This window comes from Barbus barbus, assembly GCF_936440315.1.
Source record: "Barbus barbus genome assembly, chromosome: 33".
Lineage (NCBI taxonomy): Eukaryota > Metazoa > Chordata > Actinopteri > Cypriniformes > Cyprinidae > Barbus > Barbus barbus.
In genome coordinates this window covers 9,719,701-9,738,904 of record NC_136761.1, presented here as the reverse complement: position 1 = coordinate 9,738,904, position 19,204 = coordinate 9,719,701, and the positions used below count along the sequence as shown (strand labels likewise).

The window sequence follows — 19,204 nt, the reverse complement described above, 5'->3', positions numbered from 1 at the left end:
TGGCTCTGATTACAAAATAAGAGTCCAAGAAACGATCCTTCTGAGTTGCCGTAGTGACCCTCAAGGCACAACACGGAAATGAGAATTTCAAAACACTAATCCGGCTGGATCTTCATTAATCGTGTGGCTTTAGTGTCGTTTCTGTTCAAAATGACGGTTGATTGCGGTCAATGAGAAATGAGAAAGCAGGCTGGACAGCTGCCAGTGTTTGTGTTGTCTTATGAGTGTTATTGATCTTCATCATGAAGCTGAGTTCATCAGTATTTGCTTTATTGTGTCTCATATGTGAGATCGTGTCAATCGCTCTTTTCCTGAGAGGATTCTTCCCTGTTCCTGTCAAATCATCCTTTTCAGACAAGAGCAAAGTGTCTGATTTTCCTGCAGAGCCACAGACAGGTAAATACACACACACACACACACACACACACACACACACACTTATTAAGCATTATGTTGATTGTGATGATTTTATAGTGAGGTATTACGGCTAAATTATCTAAAGATTATTTTTTGTTGATACTGATTTTTTTGGATTTGTTATTAATTTATTTAATTGATAAGTAAAATAATTTTCATAATTTAAGATACTTATTCTGTAGCTTTATGTATATACTTTATATTTGTTATTTTTATAGTATAATTATAGCTGCCCATTTTGCTGTCAGCATCATATTAAATTGAACTGAAAGTGATTTTATATATGCATAAATTCAAGTGTCTACTTTATTGTTTCAAATAACGTCTGTGAAAGTAAAATGTCAAAATATGTATGAAATAACGTTCAATTGTTGTTCAGCTTAACAGATATATTTATGTAAAAATGAAGCAATGTACTTATTCTGACCTGTACTTAAAATATTAAAACATAAAAAGTGATTACAGTAAATTAAATTTTATTTTAAATAATCTTTTTGCAGACAAATGGGTAAACCCTAGTGGTTTGAAGGATAGTGGCAAAGATGGGTAAAGATTTAAAAGTACAATTAATTTGTATTTGGGCTCTTTTAATGCCATCTAATGATTCTTGTTGTAAATATGCATGACAAGATTTTTTTGGTATATGTACTTTTGTTGCACTGAATGTCATGATGGGTGTCTTCTGGAAATCATTGTAAAAATGTATGTTAGTCATTATTTTATGCTCAGAAAAAAATAAATAAATTGTAATTTAAAGAAAAAAAGTAATGGTGCATCAAACTTTTATTGTTTTTATGCTTGAAAACCACTTGTAGTCTTTGAACCATATAAATATGTAGGCTGTATTTCATTGTATAGTTTTTGTACTTTTATTTTTATGTATCCCAAATTTGATACAAATCAGCTAAATGCCTCAGTCTGTTTTATTCTGTGTGTCCAAATCCGAATGAGTTGCCCCCTGGGGTTTTAGGTTTTAATTCCGATGTTTAGGGTGTTTTAATTTCAGCCTCGCTACTAAATCCCCTTTTTTCAACATTTCTAATTCTAATTCTGAAATCAGAATTCATAGCATGCATCGTGATCACGCATTCAGCAGAGATTTCATGAGTTGTCACGTGTTCTGCAGGAAGTGGTCCTAACTCCAGCAAGGCTCCCGTGTCGTTGTTCAAGCGGGTGGTGATTGTCCTGATCGATGCGTTCAGAGAGGACTTTGTGTTCGGCTCTGATGGCCGGAGGTTCATGCCCTACACCAGACATGTGGTGGAGAGGGGCTCTTCTCACAGCTTCATCGCCAAAGCCAGACCGCCCACCGTCACCATGCCCAGAATTAAGGTGAATTACACACAAATCAAATCCTTTCTTACCCTAGTTTGTTTTTGCCTGTGGTTCCTCCTTTAGTATCAATCTATGGGATGTTTTTGCCTATTTTATTGTCAACATATGCTATTATATTACTAACTCTAATTATCATTAATCATACTATTTATTATAATACTATATTATAATATTTAATTTGATATTTGTTTTTGATAAATAAATTGATACAGTATTTGCTACAAATTAATTGAATATATGTTCAACAATTTGTCAAAATAATGGCACTATTTTAAACAACCACAGTGTTGCATGCAAAATTTGTTCAAATTAATTGAATTAAATATTAAAAATTATTATTGTTGTTATTATTATTAATATATAATAATAATATTTTCTGGTATTTAATTTGCTATTTATAGTTATGCTGCAAAATAATTAAATTTATATTCAACAATTTGTCAAAATAATAGCTTTTAAAAATAAAAAAACTCCAGTGTTGCATGCAAAATTTGTCCAAATTAATTGTATTATTATTATTATTATTATTATTATTATCATTATTATATAATTTTTAAAGAGAATTTTTCAGTTTTATACTGCAAAATAATTCAATGTATATTAAACAATTTATGTTAAAATAATGGAGTTATTTTAAATTGAGTGAAAATCAATAGTGTTGCATGCAAAATGTGGGATACTGCTAAATATATAAAATAAAATTAATCATAAAAATAATATGATAATATAAATTTAAATAACTAATTCTAATAAATAAGTATTTAATAATAATAACAACAACAAACATTTAATAGTAATACGTTATTTTAAGAATTATTTTAAAATTAAATATTTAATTTGATATTAGTTTTTATGCTACAGATTAATGAAAGGCATCTTCAACAAATTAAATAAGGTGTAAAAAAAAAATAATGTTGTATGCAAAACACTGGGACGCTGCTACATGTAACTAATTCTTTATTTAATTAAATATTTGAATTGAATTGAATTCAGTAATTTAACAATACTTTTATGTTGTTATTAACAAGCCACAATGGCTTTGTGACTTATTGAAAGAAGTCGTACTGGAAGAAAACACTGATGTTTGTTATTGACTGACATCTCTCATTGAACTGGAAGTATTTGGATGAGGATGCTATAGACAGAAATGACTCAACCTTTTATTGATGGCTTCTATTGTGTTTATTAACTCATGCTGTAGGGCAATCCATATGCCGATCAGAATCATTGATTCATGTGTGAGATGTTAGAGGTTATCAGTGATATTTTATTATGACAAAAAGACAATAATCCATAGTTCTGCATCTGCTAAGAGCAAATAAATCCTGTAAACAAGTTTCAGGCCTTCCTGCTCAAGTTTTCCAGTATGCATCTCTTATGGCCTGCATTCTATGAGTTGTGTCCTGACTCAAGTGTCCAGCAGATGGCAGTCCTGCTCCATCAGACGATCTTCTGTGATATCATTGCAGGCCTCTCAGCTGTAAACCAGTGTGACATGGCCAACTAACCCAAATTACAGTCATCCGGACTGGAGATCAGTCAGTCATTTATTTCTGCTGGTTAACGGGTTTGACCGCTGCTGGAAGGTCTAGAAGAAAGAGAAGTTTTTAAAGTGAGAAATACTGATAAATGGGGATTTAATGCTGTTCAAGACATCATGTTTGCATACTGATAGTGTAAATGAGAGACAGTGCCAAGATATTTAGGAATATTTCTGTCTGAATTGATGCGATCCTGTTTCCTGCTGGCAGTGCTGCTCTGTCTGCTGTTCTCATTTCTTTCTCTAAAGTGGACTACAGAGGGTTGTTACTCTCTCTACCATCCCACCTTTCCACCTCCATTTCTTCAGGCTTTTCAATACTGAGACGGAGCAACCCTCTCTGAAATAAGGGGGTTTCATGACCCTGTATCACATTACACATACAGCTGTTTGTTTCTTATGGATCTCTTGTGTAATGCTCACTGCAGAAGAGCAGGACACACTTTCCATGAATAGGGTATTTTTCTGCAATAGGTGAGTGAAAGCAAGCACTTAAACATCAAGAAAGACAGAATGAGTCACAGGGTTGCTGTTGGTTTGTAGTTATTGATAATCTTATATCTTTCATGAATTAAAGACAAATGGTTGTTTATTTTTTCTTACAATAACTTTGGTAACAGCGTCAGTGGTATTTTAGTATTATTCCTATACTATTATATTATTTGTTAATAATAAAGTATTCTTTTTTATTTTTAGTTGATTTTAATTTTATTTAAAGTTTATCAGTATAATTGTATGTGCTTTTGTCATTATTATTATTATTTTTTTTTTAGAAGTAAATTAAGTACTACAACTTAAGCTTATTCATTAATGTTAGTTGTCATTACTAATGCTTTAAGTTTAAGTTTAAGTTTTTCCTCTAATATTTATATTTTATTCTTTTTCAGCTTTATTTTAATTAACAAAAATGGTATTTAATAGTGTCAACACTAAAATTTGTGTAAATAATGTAGAAAATGGAAAGATTATTTAATTAATATTATATTGTTACTTCTTGAATGTCACAATTTTACAGAATATTCCAGAATGGCAACAGTTGCATGTTTTTTTTTTTTTTTTTACAATACACACAATTTTAACAGAAATCCAGAAATGCAGTTCATTATAAATGATCAACAAATTGCGTTTTTTTTTTTTTTTATAGTAGCTTATATGTAAACCAGTAAAGTTGGATATTCATATAATGCTATATTTAATGTTAGATAACAGTTAACATATCCCCTAGATATCTCTCTAAAGAACACCAGATTTGTGCCTTTAGTACTTGAAGAATGTCATGGGACTTCATTTTTTTTTTTACCGTATTTGTGAAAAGTGCCAGGAGGGACTTTATTTAGAAAGCGTGTGTGTTCTCCAGAAAGCCTGATGTTTACAGCAACACCTTCATCCTGCATAGAGTCATTTAGTCGCCTCTCTGTGTTGGTTGACCTCTTCACAGAGCACAATTCACTCGGGACTCAAGGTTTGTCTCGCTAACAAACCCTTTTTCAGTCCCAGTTGCAGCTTGTTGCTCAGAACACTGTCTTGTTCTGCTTTTTGTTGTTTTCTTTGTTTTGTACTGGTTCATTGGTACAGGGGATGTGTGTAGTCAGAGATCAGTCCGTTCTTTTGTCTTTATGGTACTACTGAACCCTTTTACCTGGATTACCGTTTTTGCTTCTGTTCAGTCAGCATGATGTTACAGTGTCAGTACTGTGATATTGTAAGGTCTAAAGGGTGAAATGCAAAGACCCCCTCAGAAAGCCTGTGATGAAAGTGCCATGGACCTCTTATATTCAGGGTTGTTATAGTGAACTAAAACTAAAAGTGCTAAATATATTGTCATTGCTTGAAATAAAATTAATTTGAACTGAAAATGTATTTTAATAAAAAAATATATATTTTATTTACAATAGAACATACAGAACATAAATGTTTAAACTGAGAAATTTTACACTTTTATCCACTAAATGAGCTAATTTCAAATTTGATGCCCGCTACAGGTCCAAAAGTTAGTATGGGGGCAACAAAGGGCAGAAAAAGCAAGAAATTTTGAAAACATTCAGCTGGGAGAACATCTAGCAACTAACTGACCTATCAGTAAGCCCCGCCCCCTTAGTTACTGTTGCTCCCTCGGACAAACAAACAGAGTTGCTCACAGCTGCAGTGTGAAAACCTTGTCCCACGATGTTTTTGCACACTTTTGGGCACAGAAGGCCACCAAATGGGAATTAAATATTCCATGGAGGGATTTATAAAATATTTAAAAATAAATACGTTGCGTAACTCGAAGGGAGGGTTTACAGATCGCAATGCAAGCGGGAGAAGTCTCATATTATGGTCGATCAATCACGATCGCGGATGACAACAAGCAGGATCAACATTACCACATTAGCATGGACTCACTAACTTTACCGTTAGCTAGTTTTAGACCGAGATACCTTGCTAAAGCACAAGATAACATTAACGTTCTGCTTGAGCAGATGAAAATTGTAACTTAATGAGTGTATGACAACCAGAAAATGGACGTTTTTGTCTTCATTTGTATTGGGGGTTGAATACTTAGAGACATTTTGCTCTGTTTTCTTTGGATTCAGGTAATGTAATAAAATAAATTATATTGCTCATCCTCTCGGGATACCTGGAATCAGTGTTACCAGTACCCCAGGCACATCGTTTTTTCCATTTTTGAAGCATAACCCCATAAAACCGATGCGAGCTTCGCATCTTCCAATGTTTCTGATGGCGCTGAAACCTAAAGATGTCAGAGTTGTGCTCCCCGTGCAGCTGATACTCAACTGCCATTGGCTAGTCTGCGTTCGAGGGGAGGGGCTTACCGATAGGTCAATTAAGTTAATTAACATCAGGTCTGTAACATGATTAGCTATAAAAGGGATGTCTTAGAGAGGTAGAGTCTCTCAGAAGTAAAGATAGGCAGAGGCTCTCCAATCTGTGAAACAGTGCATAAAAAGATTGTGGAATACTTTAAAAACAACGGTCCTCAATGTCAATTATGTCATTAAACAAAAACAAAAAACTAAACTCCAGAAACTCCTAACCTCGATGCCCAGACGTCTTCAAACTGTTTTGAAAAGAAGAGGAGATGCTACACCATGGTAAACATGCCCCCGTCCCAACTATTTTGAGACCTGTAGCAGGCATCAAATTTGAAATGAGCTCATTTTGCGCATAAATTTGTACAATTTCTCAGTTTAAACATTTATGTTATCTATATTCTATTGTGAATAAAATGTTGGCTCATGTGATTTGAAAGTATTTTAATTTTATTCAAATTAAAAAAATGTCCCAACATTTCCGGAATTCGGGTTGTAATTGATTTATATTAAATAACTAAAATGAAAAATTCAATAATTTATAAAACTATATAGACATAAAACTATTTGTAATAAAAATAACAAATGCACACAACAAAATATAAAATGAAATTTACATTGAATAAAAACTACTGTATAGTAGCATGTTAATGATATTAAAATATACACTCTAAATAAGGTGCAAAAGTGTTCTGCCACATTGACAGCTTTTGTACCTTTTTTTGTGTGTTCAGTAAACATTCAGTAAATGTGTTCAGTAAACATTTTTAATGAATTTTAAGCAGACTGCATGTTTGTTTCTGTTATCAAAGTCATATTTTCCTGCCCTGAATCAAATAATATGACTGCATTGAAACATTGCATTGAGTTACAATGCTCAACAGGATCAAAACGGCATGCTTTGTAGAGAGAGAGACAGAGAGAGTGTGTGTGTGTGTGAGTGGCCCAGCATCATCTCTGCCCCTGTAAGAACATGACTGCTGGTTGCCGTAGAGACACTCTTGCCATTGATTTTCAGTCATTGTCGTTGCTGCTGATGTCATAACGGAGGGTGTGACATCCTGGTGAATGGAGCTGTCAATCAAACGTCTGGGTCACAGTGAGCAGTTCTGCAATTTATTCTGTGATGAGTTTCAATGACTTTATATTGAAATAAAACGCGACAGAGGGCCAAAATGTACTTATTAAATGTCTTCTGAGTACACAAGACCATCATTTCCCAGAATTCTCCCTGAATTCCTCCACGACTTTGAAATATAGATGCTTCATGTTAAAATATTTTCTATTGACACTTCTTGGTTCATTTTAAGCATAATAAGAAAATGTAGCTGTGAAAAATGACGCTGTGTTGCTGCTGTGCTGATTTTAGGCAGATTTATGTAAATATGCAGATTTTTTGCTGAGATTATTGCCTCACTTTTTCTTTGATGTCTTCAGCAGCTTCAAGTGTTTCTGGAGAGTAGAGTAATGCTGAATACCCATAATTCCATTTGGTGCTTTTGTGTCATACCAGTTTGAGTAGCATATGAGCCAATTTTCTGAAGACAGACCAGTTTTTTTCCTTTTAGCTTTGTCTTAAGTCTTTATTCTGTTTTTATTTTTAGTAATTTTATTATGTGCTTTTGTTGTTTTTATTAGTTATATTTAGCTTTTACTTTTTATTTCCATATAAGTCATTTTAGTGCTTCAACTTAAGGTTTAATGCAGTTCAACATCCCTAATTTTCACTTAAGGTTACATTTTTCAAATTTTACTTATATTGTATTTTATTTAAGCTTTTTTTTTCAAATAACAATAACGATTTTTTAATTATTTTATTTTATATTTGGTTAACTATAACAACACTGATTACAGCATTTTGAAGAGTCTAATTCAAGTCCAATTGAAGATTTGTAGGTGAATTATTCCTTTTGACAGGACAATTGAACAAATGATCAACTAAATTAAAAACTGGAAAAATAGCGTTTAAGGTCCTATTTTCCCCAAATTCTCTGTTTTCTATTTTAATTTATCTACATTCCGTTTTGCTTAAATTTGAATAATCAAAAAGCATGTCTAACCAGTTGAATTCACTAAAAAAATGTAACAATTTATTCAACTTTAGGGCGATTTATACGATAATTAATTTTCAGAAATGTTGCATTGTGTTTTAATTATACTGGATTTATGATTTAATTCAAGTTTTAAAAACAGTGTTAGTTAAATGAAGGTAAAAAACATTACAAATGTAATTAATATTTTAAAATGTAATCAAATGATCATTCTTTTACAAGGAGACATGTAGACCATGCATCCAGAATTGGCCAAATTCCATGACATTCTGCATATACTGTAATACTGTTAATTTTTCTGTCTGGATTCTGTGATTGTTTTCTGCATTGTGTAAACCCTATGCCTTACACCAGACCAGAAAACACCTTTCAAAATGAGTATTACCACCGAATGCGTCATAAAAATCCTGCTGGCCTTTGTGCATGTGTGTTTGTTTCTGTTTGCCGTTTTCCTTCTGATGGTCATGCACCTTAGGTCCTGTTTTTGCAGTTGAACTGAAGATTTTGAAAGGTTTTGTTTTTGTAAATAGAGAAACTTTTCTTACCTTCCTGCACAGATAAGCTTTCGGCTTAATGCTGCAAAGAAAAATGCTTCTTCTGTCCTACTTTTCATGTCTCCAATCATCAGGATTGACGCATTAAAAGGTGAGATATATTTCCAAACTGCAATGTCTGGAAGTGGAATTCGCCAATCACCATCACAAAAAGAGTGTTAAACCAAAGAGACCAACTCTGAAAGTTGGAAAAGAAAAATGCAGAAGAGAAATCTTGTGTCTGTTGTCATGTGAAACGCGGATGGCCTCGAGTGTTTTTAAGCTGCTCTCTTACAGTTGTCGGAAGATGCTGAGATAACGCACACAGGGCATGTTGTTAACGTCAGATTTAATCAGTTCTGCTGACTACTTCCTGTTGCCCATGGTGCAGAAGTGATGTACTGTTTGATTTGTCTTTAAGAATCATTTGTAGCTCTACTGTTGATTTGAAATATTTTTCTTATCTTTGTGCATCCCAAAAAAAAAAGAAAGAAAAAAAGATTTTCAAAAATTTAGCTTTTTCAGTTGTGTTTCAGAAATGCAAATGTTTGAACTTGGTGGGCGGAGTCTGTAGTTTGAACGAACGCAGCACCTGTTTCTATTGGTCGGTTTTCACTGGATTGACAGCACTTTTTTCTTTTCTGTTGTGTGGGAGAGCGAAAAAGAAGCAAAACTCTTTGACATAGTTAGGTTTTTGAATGCTTTCGATCACAAATGTCTGCAAGCAAAACTTTTTGAGTCTCAACCAAAAAAAAAAAAAAAACACACTTTTTTTTGGATGCACAGTAATCACATAAAAATAACTTCTTTTCATAACCGTTGGACTGTTCAATTTATGTGTGACGGGGAAAATATAAATGATAATAATCTTAGATTTTCCTCTCTCCATATGTAAATGCGTTACTAAAGGGGTGATAAAAATGATTTATTGATTTATTTTGTTGTTGTTTTTGGTGTCTGTATGAACTACGTTTGAGATCAGTGTGTCTAATATATTTGACAAAGTTTGTTATTGGCATTTAAGCTTCAGTGTTTCACCTCTGATAATATGCGTTTATATTATGCTGTTATGAGTTTAGTGAATGTCTCAGACATTCAAATCCGTCTGCATCCGCAAAACATCAGATTACAGACCTTATCAGAGGCGTTTGAATGTTTGTTGAACTCTGGGATATAAAAGGTGGTGAAAATATTAGATTTAGGTTAGTGTTTTACATTTTTATAAGTGTAATATAAATGGTTATGATTGTTGGTATTCTGGGTGATTGCTAGATGGCTAGGTTTTTTTTTTTTTTAATAAGCTATAGTATAAACTTGTGTAGCCTATAAGTTTCACAACATCTTTATACAGTTCAGCTGAGTTTATATGAAATAGTTGAATCACATAGTATGTTTAAAGGCTCACAAGTGAATAGTGAGTTTCAAAAAGCACCCAGCAGTTTCCTGTCTTGTGAGTCTCCATTCAGAAGATGTGCTGCTGCTGCTGATGTAACTGTATGGAGAAACTTTAGGGCTTTTTTTCTGGCAGAAATGCTCTTTCCGTTCATCTGGCTGTGAATGCTTCGAGGAGCTGCAGTTAGCAAGCATACAAATGTAAACCTTTCCTGGTGCCAGAATCTCTAATGCGGCATAAAACTACTGCAGAGGGGAGCCAGAATCTTCTAATTGCTCATGTTTCACTACAAATGTGACCAGAGTAAAGCAATTAGCCTGTGATTTCTGAAAAGCTCAGAGTCTGGTGTGAAGGAGGTTCTGTGAGATTTGCTCATGGAGCAACGAGAGGAAGGACCGAACAGCTGCGAGAATCCATGTTGTGAATGAATGTTGAGCCATATTCTATTTATATATTTATATAATCATTAAAGTGTAATGTTTATGCAATGTTTCATATTTTTATGATATAAATATCTCAGTGATTTTAATGAGATTTTATTTGTCTAATAGCTTCTTATTGGTTAAAGACTGATGTTTTAACAGCATCTTTGAATGAAACTTTAGTGTGACTTTGAATTCAAATGTTTGAACCTGAGTTTGATTCATGCAAACTGGCAAATTAAAGCAAATTGCTTTGCAGCAATCTATATAAAAATAAAGGTTACTTGCAATTAATGCATTTGTTTGCTGCATCATTGCTGCAACTTTTATACTTGCAGTGATGGAACTAACAAATATTCTGTACAGTAACAGTAAGATTATTGTTTTGACAGAAATGTATGCTTTTAGGACCCATTCAATTGTCAGAAGTGAAAGTAAAGAAATGTATAATGTTACAAAAGATTGCTATTTCAAATAAATGCTGTTATTTTTAAACTTTTTATTCATTAAAAAAAATTCTGAAACAAATATTGCATTGTTTCCACAAAAATATTATTCAGCATTAATAATAATAAATGTTTCTTAAGTAGTAAATCAGTATATTAGAATGATTTCTGAGGGATCATGTGACACTGAAGACTAAGTCTAAGTAAGTCGTGACGTATTGTCAAGTATGGTGACCCATACTCGAAATTGGTGCTCTGCGTTTAACCCATCCAAGTGCACACACACAGCAGTGAGTAGTGAACACACACACACACACACACACACCCGGAGCAGTGGGCAGCCATGCTGTAGCGCCCGGGGAGCAGTTGGGGGTTCGGTGTCTTGCTCAAGGGCACCTCAGTCGTGGTATTGAGGGTGGAGAGAGCGCTGGACATTCACTCCCCCCACCTACAATCCCTGCCGGCCGGGGACTCGAACCCGCAACCTTTCGATTACGAGTCCGACTCTCTAACCATTAGGCCACGACTTTCCCCAGACTTGAGCAATGATGCTGAAAATTCACAGGAATAAATTACATTTTAAAATATATTCAAATAGAAAATGGTTACTTTAAATTGTAATAATATTTCACAATATTACTGTCTTTTAATCCAATAAATGGGGCCTTGGTGAGCAGAAGAGACTTCTTTCAAAACCTTACGGCTATGTCTATATAATACTGTACATCAAACTATTATATTTAAAAAAAGCAAAATGATAGAGACAGACGGAGTGATGGAAACACGTAAAACACCTGTTTTAGCACTTGTTAGATCTAGTGACGTTTATGACACCTGCGCCCCCCCCCCCCCCCCCCCCATCGCAGCTCTGTGTTAATTGTCTGGGAGAAGCACGTTACGCTAGATGACAGTAATTGTGTTGTGTATACTAGCAGACACGCAATCAATACCCTCATTATAATCTACACTGCAAATAGGAGGGGTGGTCTCGTAGTGTGTGTGTGTGCTGTTTTCATTAGATGATGTCGTTCCTGAGAGATGAGGATCTGGGTGAGGGAATTATGTTTGGGTTTTCCAGGAGGGAAAGGGAAAGGTTTCGTGTTGTGTTTTTCTCTGCGTGAGACTACAAAGAGTTTGTAAATTTGTGGTTCTGTTCCCAGAATAGCTAATGATTTATCTGGCCTATTTTAGCGTCTCTGGTCATTTACATTCAGACTCACACTTTTTACATTCAGACTGTGTAAATATGAGACTTTATGAGCCGAGAAATCTTTTAAGCACACCAAAACAACAGGCTTTTCTTGTCAAAAATGTTTTTTTCCCCCATAAAACTTCTTGTGTACTCTGCCGCCTTTTATATCAGCTGTCAAAACTGTAGAAATATCAAACTATATTGTTTACAAGACATAAATGGAGCAGTTGAAATTTTATAGGGGCTATATCCTGCTTGTTTCTTCCCTGAAGTGAATTTCTAATGTTTTTAAAGGGATAGTCCACCAAAAAATGAAAATATGCTGAACATTTACTCACCCTTAGCCCATAAAAAATACAGATGAGTTTGTTTCTTAATCAGAAAAGATTTGGAGAAATTTAGCATTACTTAGCATCACTTGCTTACCAATGGATCCACTGCAGTGAATGGGTGCCGTCAGAATGAGAGTCCAAACAGCTCATAAAAACATCACAATAATCCATAAGTAATACACACCACTCCAGTCCATCAATTAACGTCTTGTGAAGCAAGAAACAGATCCATCAAGACGTATTTAACTTTAAACTGACACTTCCGTGATACCAGTCCATAATCTATAATAACACTTCCAACATATTTGATAGATGAGATGACACTGGAGCAAGCAATATTATGTAGAAGACTCACATTTGTGGGTGAACTTTCCTTTTTTAAGGCCTCTTTGGACAGTGAAGATATTTGATGGTTTCTTAAACAGCATTATTTGTCTTCTCTCATGCGTCTGTCATCAGGCTCTGACCACTGGCAGCATCCCGGGCTTCATTGATGTTGTGATGAACCTGAACTCTCCAGCTCTTCTGGAGGACAATCTCATCTGGCAGGCCAAGAGTGCTGGCAAACGGATCATCTTCTACGGCGACGACACTTGGGTTCGACTCTTCCCCAAACTCTTCATGGAGCATGACGGCACTACCTCATTTTTTGTGTCTGACTACACAGAGGTGAGATGATTTAAACTCAATGTTGTTTGACCCTTTAACCTTGTTCTGTAAATTTTCCCAGGTGAAATCAATAGGAATGAACAAGATTGGCGAAGTCATGTGAGGGCAAAAGATTTTGCACACAGATTTGGTAACCGGTTCGAGAGGGTTTGAAAGTGACTTCCTGTATCTCTACACTTCTGACAATAGAAATGTCGCTGAAATCTGTGACTGCACCTTTATGTGAGATCAGAACTAGTTATATTTGTAGCTTGCTTTCAATTAATGCTCTTCCTGAATGAGGAGAAAGTTTTGAGTTCTTAACAGTTCTTAATAGTCATTTTTTAATTGTTCAACAGGTTTTGGTCATCTTGATCATTTAGAGGCCTTAGAAATTTGCATATCAAATATGAGACTGGGTTAAAGTTGCATTGGTTACTTATTTCAAGCTTATTTCATGTTTTTGTTTGCCTGAGTCTTAGAGTCCTCATTTGTCTGTTTCTTCTCACCCTCTCTCAGATTTTAATATCTCCGTCTCGTTCTGTCAGGTGGACAATAACGTGACCCGTCATCTGGACGGCACTCTGAAGCGAGATGACTGGGATATTCTGATTCTGCATTATCTGGGTCTGGACCACATCGGACACATCAGCGGACCCCACAGCTCTCTGATAGGACCCAAACTCATGGAGATGGACGACGTCATCAAGAAGATACATGCCTCGCTCATTTCAAAGGTGTGGTGTTGTTTTACTAGATCTTTGCTCTTGACCTCTTCAACATCTCGGACCTGTCCTGATGAAACACTTTAATGAAGCAGTCTGGTCCCACGGATCTACTCGCCATTCATTATAGTGCATGTTTGAGTTTTTCTCTGAGAACCTTCAGGGATTTTCTGAAACCTTTGATATTTGCTTTCCTTGACTTTTATTTAGTGGAATCATAGATCAAGTTCTTCTCCTCCACAGTTTTGTCTGTAGCCAGTCTTGAAGTGTTTACTCTTTTTAGTGCTGTTTGCCAAGTCTGCCATCTTTATTACTATTGCTCATACTGAGGGTTATTGATTTAAACAAACCCCTGACACTAAGTATTAAACTTCAGTGTGTAACTGAAACATTTTTGTTCTAGACATGAAGGATTCCTCAAATCGTGTGCTTTTAGTTTACTAGGTGATCAGATGCACAGTTTTCACCTGCTGCGTGATTAAACGGGTGAAAATATCCCACAGACTTGTGTTGAATATCATAGGAGATCAAAATATTGCAGGTAGGTTAAGGGTGCACTCTTTTTATTTGAGGCTAGCAACCACATAGTAACACCCTAGCAACTGCACAGAATAGCCTGGATTTACGACGTCGTCTGCAGTAGCAGCAACACTATTTTTTCCAGCCTGTCATAGTGAGGCTCATTTTTCTCTCTCCGTTTTTTCCTGAAAAGTCTCCTCTCACTGTGTTTTTAAGGACTAAGCAGTTCTGCTACATTCTGACCCAAATGCAGATCTATTCCCAGCGGACCGTTTGCCTGGTTTCAGCCACGGTTATTATAGTAAACGAAAACTGAAACTATTAAAAACATTTTTGTTAATTCACATACGTATTTACATAAAGCTGAAATAAAATATAAATATTAAATAAAACAAACTAATTGAAAATTAGAAAGCAACTAACTGAAATATGAAGCACTAAAATCACTGTAAATGAATAAAAACTAAAACTGAAATAAAAATGTATTGAACATAAACAGCAATAGTAATACTTAAAAAACACTAGCAAACATCTACAGAAATGTCTCTCTCTGTCTTTCTATTGCTCTCTTTATTTTAAACCCAAAAGCTTATTTTTGTATTAATTAACAGTGACGTTTCACACTTGATTGTACTGTAGGAATGAGGCAAACAGTGGGGCGTTCACATTATTAATCTTATAGTTGCCATGGAAGCATTTATATGAGAGCTTAAAAAACTTTCCAGACACATCAGTTACTCTCATTTCTGTCATAAAAGTTCAATAATTAGGCGTAAAGCATCATTGTGACAACGATGAATATAAAAATGCATAATTTTGTCGAAGACATCTTCTGTATCTCTCTTCAGGAAGTTTACTTTCTGTCAGCGACTCCGCTTTGTGTAATTACGTAATTATGTAATTATGCACATTGCGCTATTTCGCTGTGACATTGGCCCTGACTGATTTGCTGTCTGATTTGCAGAATTAGCATTAGCCTGCTCATGCAGCCCACAGCATCCGTTTGGCAGAACATTCTGTTGCTCTTAAAGTTGCACTACATCCAAACAAATGAAACTTTTAAATGTTTTAAATGTAACTACACTGCTCTGCATCACATCTACTGAACGAAATTCAGTTCTTGTTTCTTACTAATTTTGTGTTGCTAATTCCAAAAATAGTGTCTGTTTTGCTCGAGCTTGTCACACTTTCTTACAAAATGATGCATTTCATATGCTTTCCAAGATTTGAAAGGTGAGGCCCTTTGCAGATTGTAAGTTAAATTACACATTTTGAATACTTCTTTTAAGGGCCTAAAATTACAACTCAAATAAAATTTGCCTGCAGAACTTTTCCCTGCAGTTTTCCGCCAAAATTAAAGCTCTAAAAAATGCTCTAAAGCTCTAGCTCTATTATAAGCTCCGTAAAAGCTGTACTTTACAGTTCAATAATAGTATCTCAGTAAATTTTCTCAAGTCACTGGCAGGTATGGCAAAATTTTAGTTTTAGGCCTTGCTTCTTTTTGGCATTTAAACCAAAAAATTATGTTTTTGTATTTTATATGTACATTAAATTTGATACATATAATTTGATTTGCATAAATAAAATGTTTTTTTTTTTTGTGTATATTTTTGGTAACACCGATGCTGTGCTACCATCTCCCAAATAGCATGGAAAATGTATTTAGTAATTTCTAAAATGGGCAACCTCCTATAACCGGTGCTTCAAACTGATTCGTGCATTTAATATGAATTACATTTGCTGCAACCTGCAAATGTTTTCACAAACACCAATTTTCTTTTTGCATGGGAATTTCAATGAAATCGAGGAACGCTACACTATCAATAATGTCTCTAACAGAAATGCACCCACTTTTTTTCCGTCACGGGGCCTAAACATGCCTCTTGATTGGTGACATCTGTATAACCAGCTGCGTCCTACTTTAGCACCCCGCAGGCCTGCTGCCCATTATAATATCTGCATGCAAAATCTGTTCCCTCTGCAGGTGAGAGAGTTTAACTCCCTACAGGACCAGAGGAACACCGGAGCTCCCTGCAGTATGACACATCCAACACTCATTAATCATCAGCCCTATAAGAACCCTTTATGAGAGATCTTATAGGAGCCGTTAATGTAGGTTATTCAGAGCGTTGCCTTAAGTAACAATGAATTTTAGGACATGATAAAATGGTGCGTCAGTTAACATCTACAGCAAGAAGGGTTGTATCAAGAAGAAAAATCACATAACCCTGAGATGATAAGGCTCAATGTACAATGATAACATAGATAAATAAAAAACTTTCTCACCAGAAAGAGAATTTATAGAAACTTAGTAATAGTAATAATGTTGTCACTAGGGATGCACGATATGAAAAATTTTAACCGATACCGATAATTAAGTCCTTCTCATGGCCGATACCGATAAATTCATATTTTTATATTATAATTTTCATATAATCTGCAGTTTGTGCACCCAGGAGAATACAAAATCTAAGATTAACTGATTAAACTGATATTTTAATAGCTCTGGCCTAACTATAGCAAACATCAGTCCTGACTCTTCAAATGTTTTTTATTTTTTGTGTAAGGCACCACAATACTTTGGAACAGAAATGGTTTAACAGAATTATGATAGCACTATGGTTTATCTGCAATTAACAACTCATTAACAACAAATTTATATTCAAATATTTCATGCATAAAGAAATGCATCTATTCAACGTTTTTAGTGCACGAGGATGAGAAAGTTACATAGTCTTTATGTCACGTGTTTTCAAATACATTATAAAAAAAATGCATTGACATTTGTCAGCCTCGAAAAAAATGAAAAACAAAAGTGCATGCTCAACAAAAATAAAGTGCATCCTCATACCAAGGTTAAGTCGCAGCACCGTCCCTCACTGTCATTTTGATTTTTTTAATAGTAATAAAAATCATTGTTCAGTTAGAGAACAAACACTACAATTAAAACTGAACGCGACTGTTCAATGCAGCACACCAAACGAACGACAGTCGCGCATCACAGATCAGATTTCATTTACCACCTGAGGAGAGTGAGTCGAGCTGACTGACAAGAGTGAGGTGAAAAAGACAAGACGATGGCAGAAGAGTTTCAAAACCAAATGTAAAAGCGCCTGTTTTAAAAATATTTGTGGATTTTGAAAAGCCTGTTGACCTGCCATTTATCTAAGGTGATATTGGAAGGTCTATTTTTTTTTTTTTTTTCTCATTTAGCCTATTTGGTTCCACAGTATTTGCTGATTTGTATTTTATTTAAACTGTGATATTTTTCCCATTATTTTACATCAAGGTGCATGCAGTCCGTGCCTCAAAACTTTCCATCTCACTAATAAACGTTCTAGGTTTTATAATTATTTGTTATCAGTCTTTACTGATTGTCAGTTTTGTATAGGCCTACCATGCATATTTAAAATTTGTAAGTTATTTGTTATTTTATATTAGGCATATAGCATGGTGCATTTTTATTCGTTTTGTTAATAAAAGTTAGCTATATGTTCTATGTTGTATTTTGTTGTTGCTTGAATTGAATTCAAGCAATTGATGCCGAATTGCCGTTAATTTAAAAGTGAAAATAAAATACGCACGGTGCTTTTACAAGCTATTTAAGCAAAGGAAAGTGAGAAAAAAACAAAGAACTGCTTGACGCTGAATTGCCACTAATTTGAAAGTGAAAATAAAACATGCACAGAGCTTAAAAGCTATTTAAAACCGAAGGAAAGCGAGGAAAAGAGAGAAGACTCAAACGACGTCCACCCCCCCCCCCCCCCCCCCCCATCCAGAGAGGTGATACCGGTAAGGTGTTGACACACGTCGATTAACCAGTGGGAAAATTTCCTCACTGTCACAACCCTACTTGAGGCCTTTTTTTTCCTCCTTTCGGAATCCTTGCTGAACATGCGTTGGAAATAGCAATGGCATTGTCCTCCTCTGCCACCGAGAAAAACTTCCAGACCGGCGAAGACATGTTCGTAAATGATGACGTAATGAGCACAACACATGCTGAGAGTCACTGCAGTTTAAAGCTGCAATCACTTGCACTCGGAAAGAAGATGAATCTCAGATAAATCAGACTGATTGATTGATTTACCAGCAAGCATACTTTATCGGATCTAGTTTATCGGATTTAATTTAGTTATCGGAGCAATAAAAATGACGTAATTTTCTCTCATATCGGTCGATAATTTATCTGTCCGATAAATATCGTGCATCCCTAGTTGTCACCCTTATTTTACAGTTTACAGCACAAGGTAAATAATAATTCAGTCAAAATAAATGATAGACTTTCTGTTTAACATATAATATGTATATTGCAGTACAAATAGTATTTAATATTATAATATTTATTTACATTTATTTATTGGTGTCTTCAGTTTCAAGCTGTTTTTTTTGTATCAATATATTATTATAGTTTTTCTTAATATTTGGAATTTTTTTTTTTTTTTTTTTACATTTTTGTTCAAGTTTTCATATTTGTTCTCTCTCTCTCTCTCTCTCTCTCTCTCTCTCTTCAACATTGTTTATTACTGAATAAAAATGTACTTTCTTTAATTTTCATTTCAAACAAAATATACAAATACAATAAATAAGTTGCAGCATAAATGAAAAACCATATATAAGATGTTGTAAACAATTACAATGTCCGAAAAGGAGCGGAATGAAGCAAATGCTTATTATTGTATTTTTTATATATATATATATATATATATATATATATATATATATATATATATATATATATATATATATATATATATATATATAATATGATCATACATTAGTGCTATTGATTTCATATCCATGGTCCATTTCTCTTAGTAACTTTAAAATAAGTTCTTTTT

General features: G+C 34.5%; 1 protein-coding gene across 1 annotated transcript in view; it reads left to right on the top strand.

Moving 5' to 3' along the window:
* Positions 1–42: 42 nt before the first annotated feature.
* LOC306853133 (GPI ethanolamine phosphate transferase 2-like) overlaps positions 43–19,204 on the top strand; it is a 118,992-nt gene continuing 99,830 nt past the window's right edge. The window contains exons 1-4 of the mRNA XM_079390332.1: positions 43–396; positions 1,544–1,749; positions 12,934–13,143; positions 13,671–13,859. Coding sequence (XP_079246458.1) covers positions 243–396; positions 1,544–1,749; positions 12,934–13,143; positions 13,671–13,859 — 759 coding nt within the window. The 5' untranslated portion in view covers positions 43–242. The remainder of the gene's footprint in view (positions 397–1,543; positions 1,750–12,933; positions 13,144–13,670; positions 13,860–19,204) is intronic.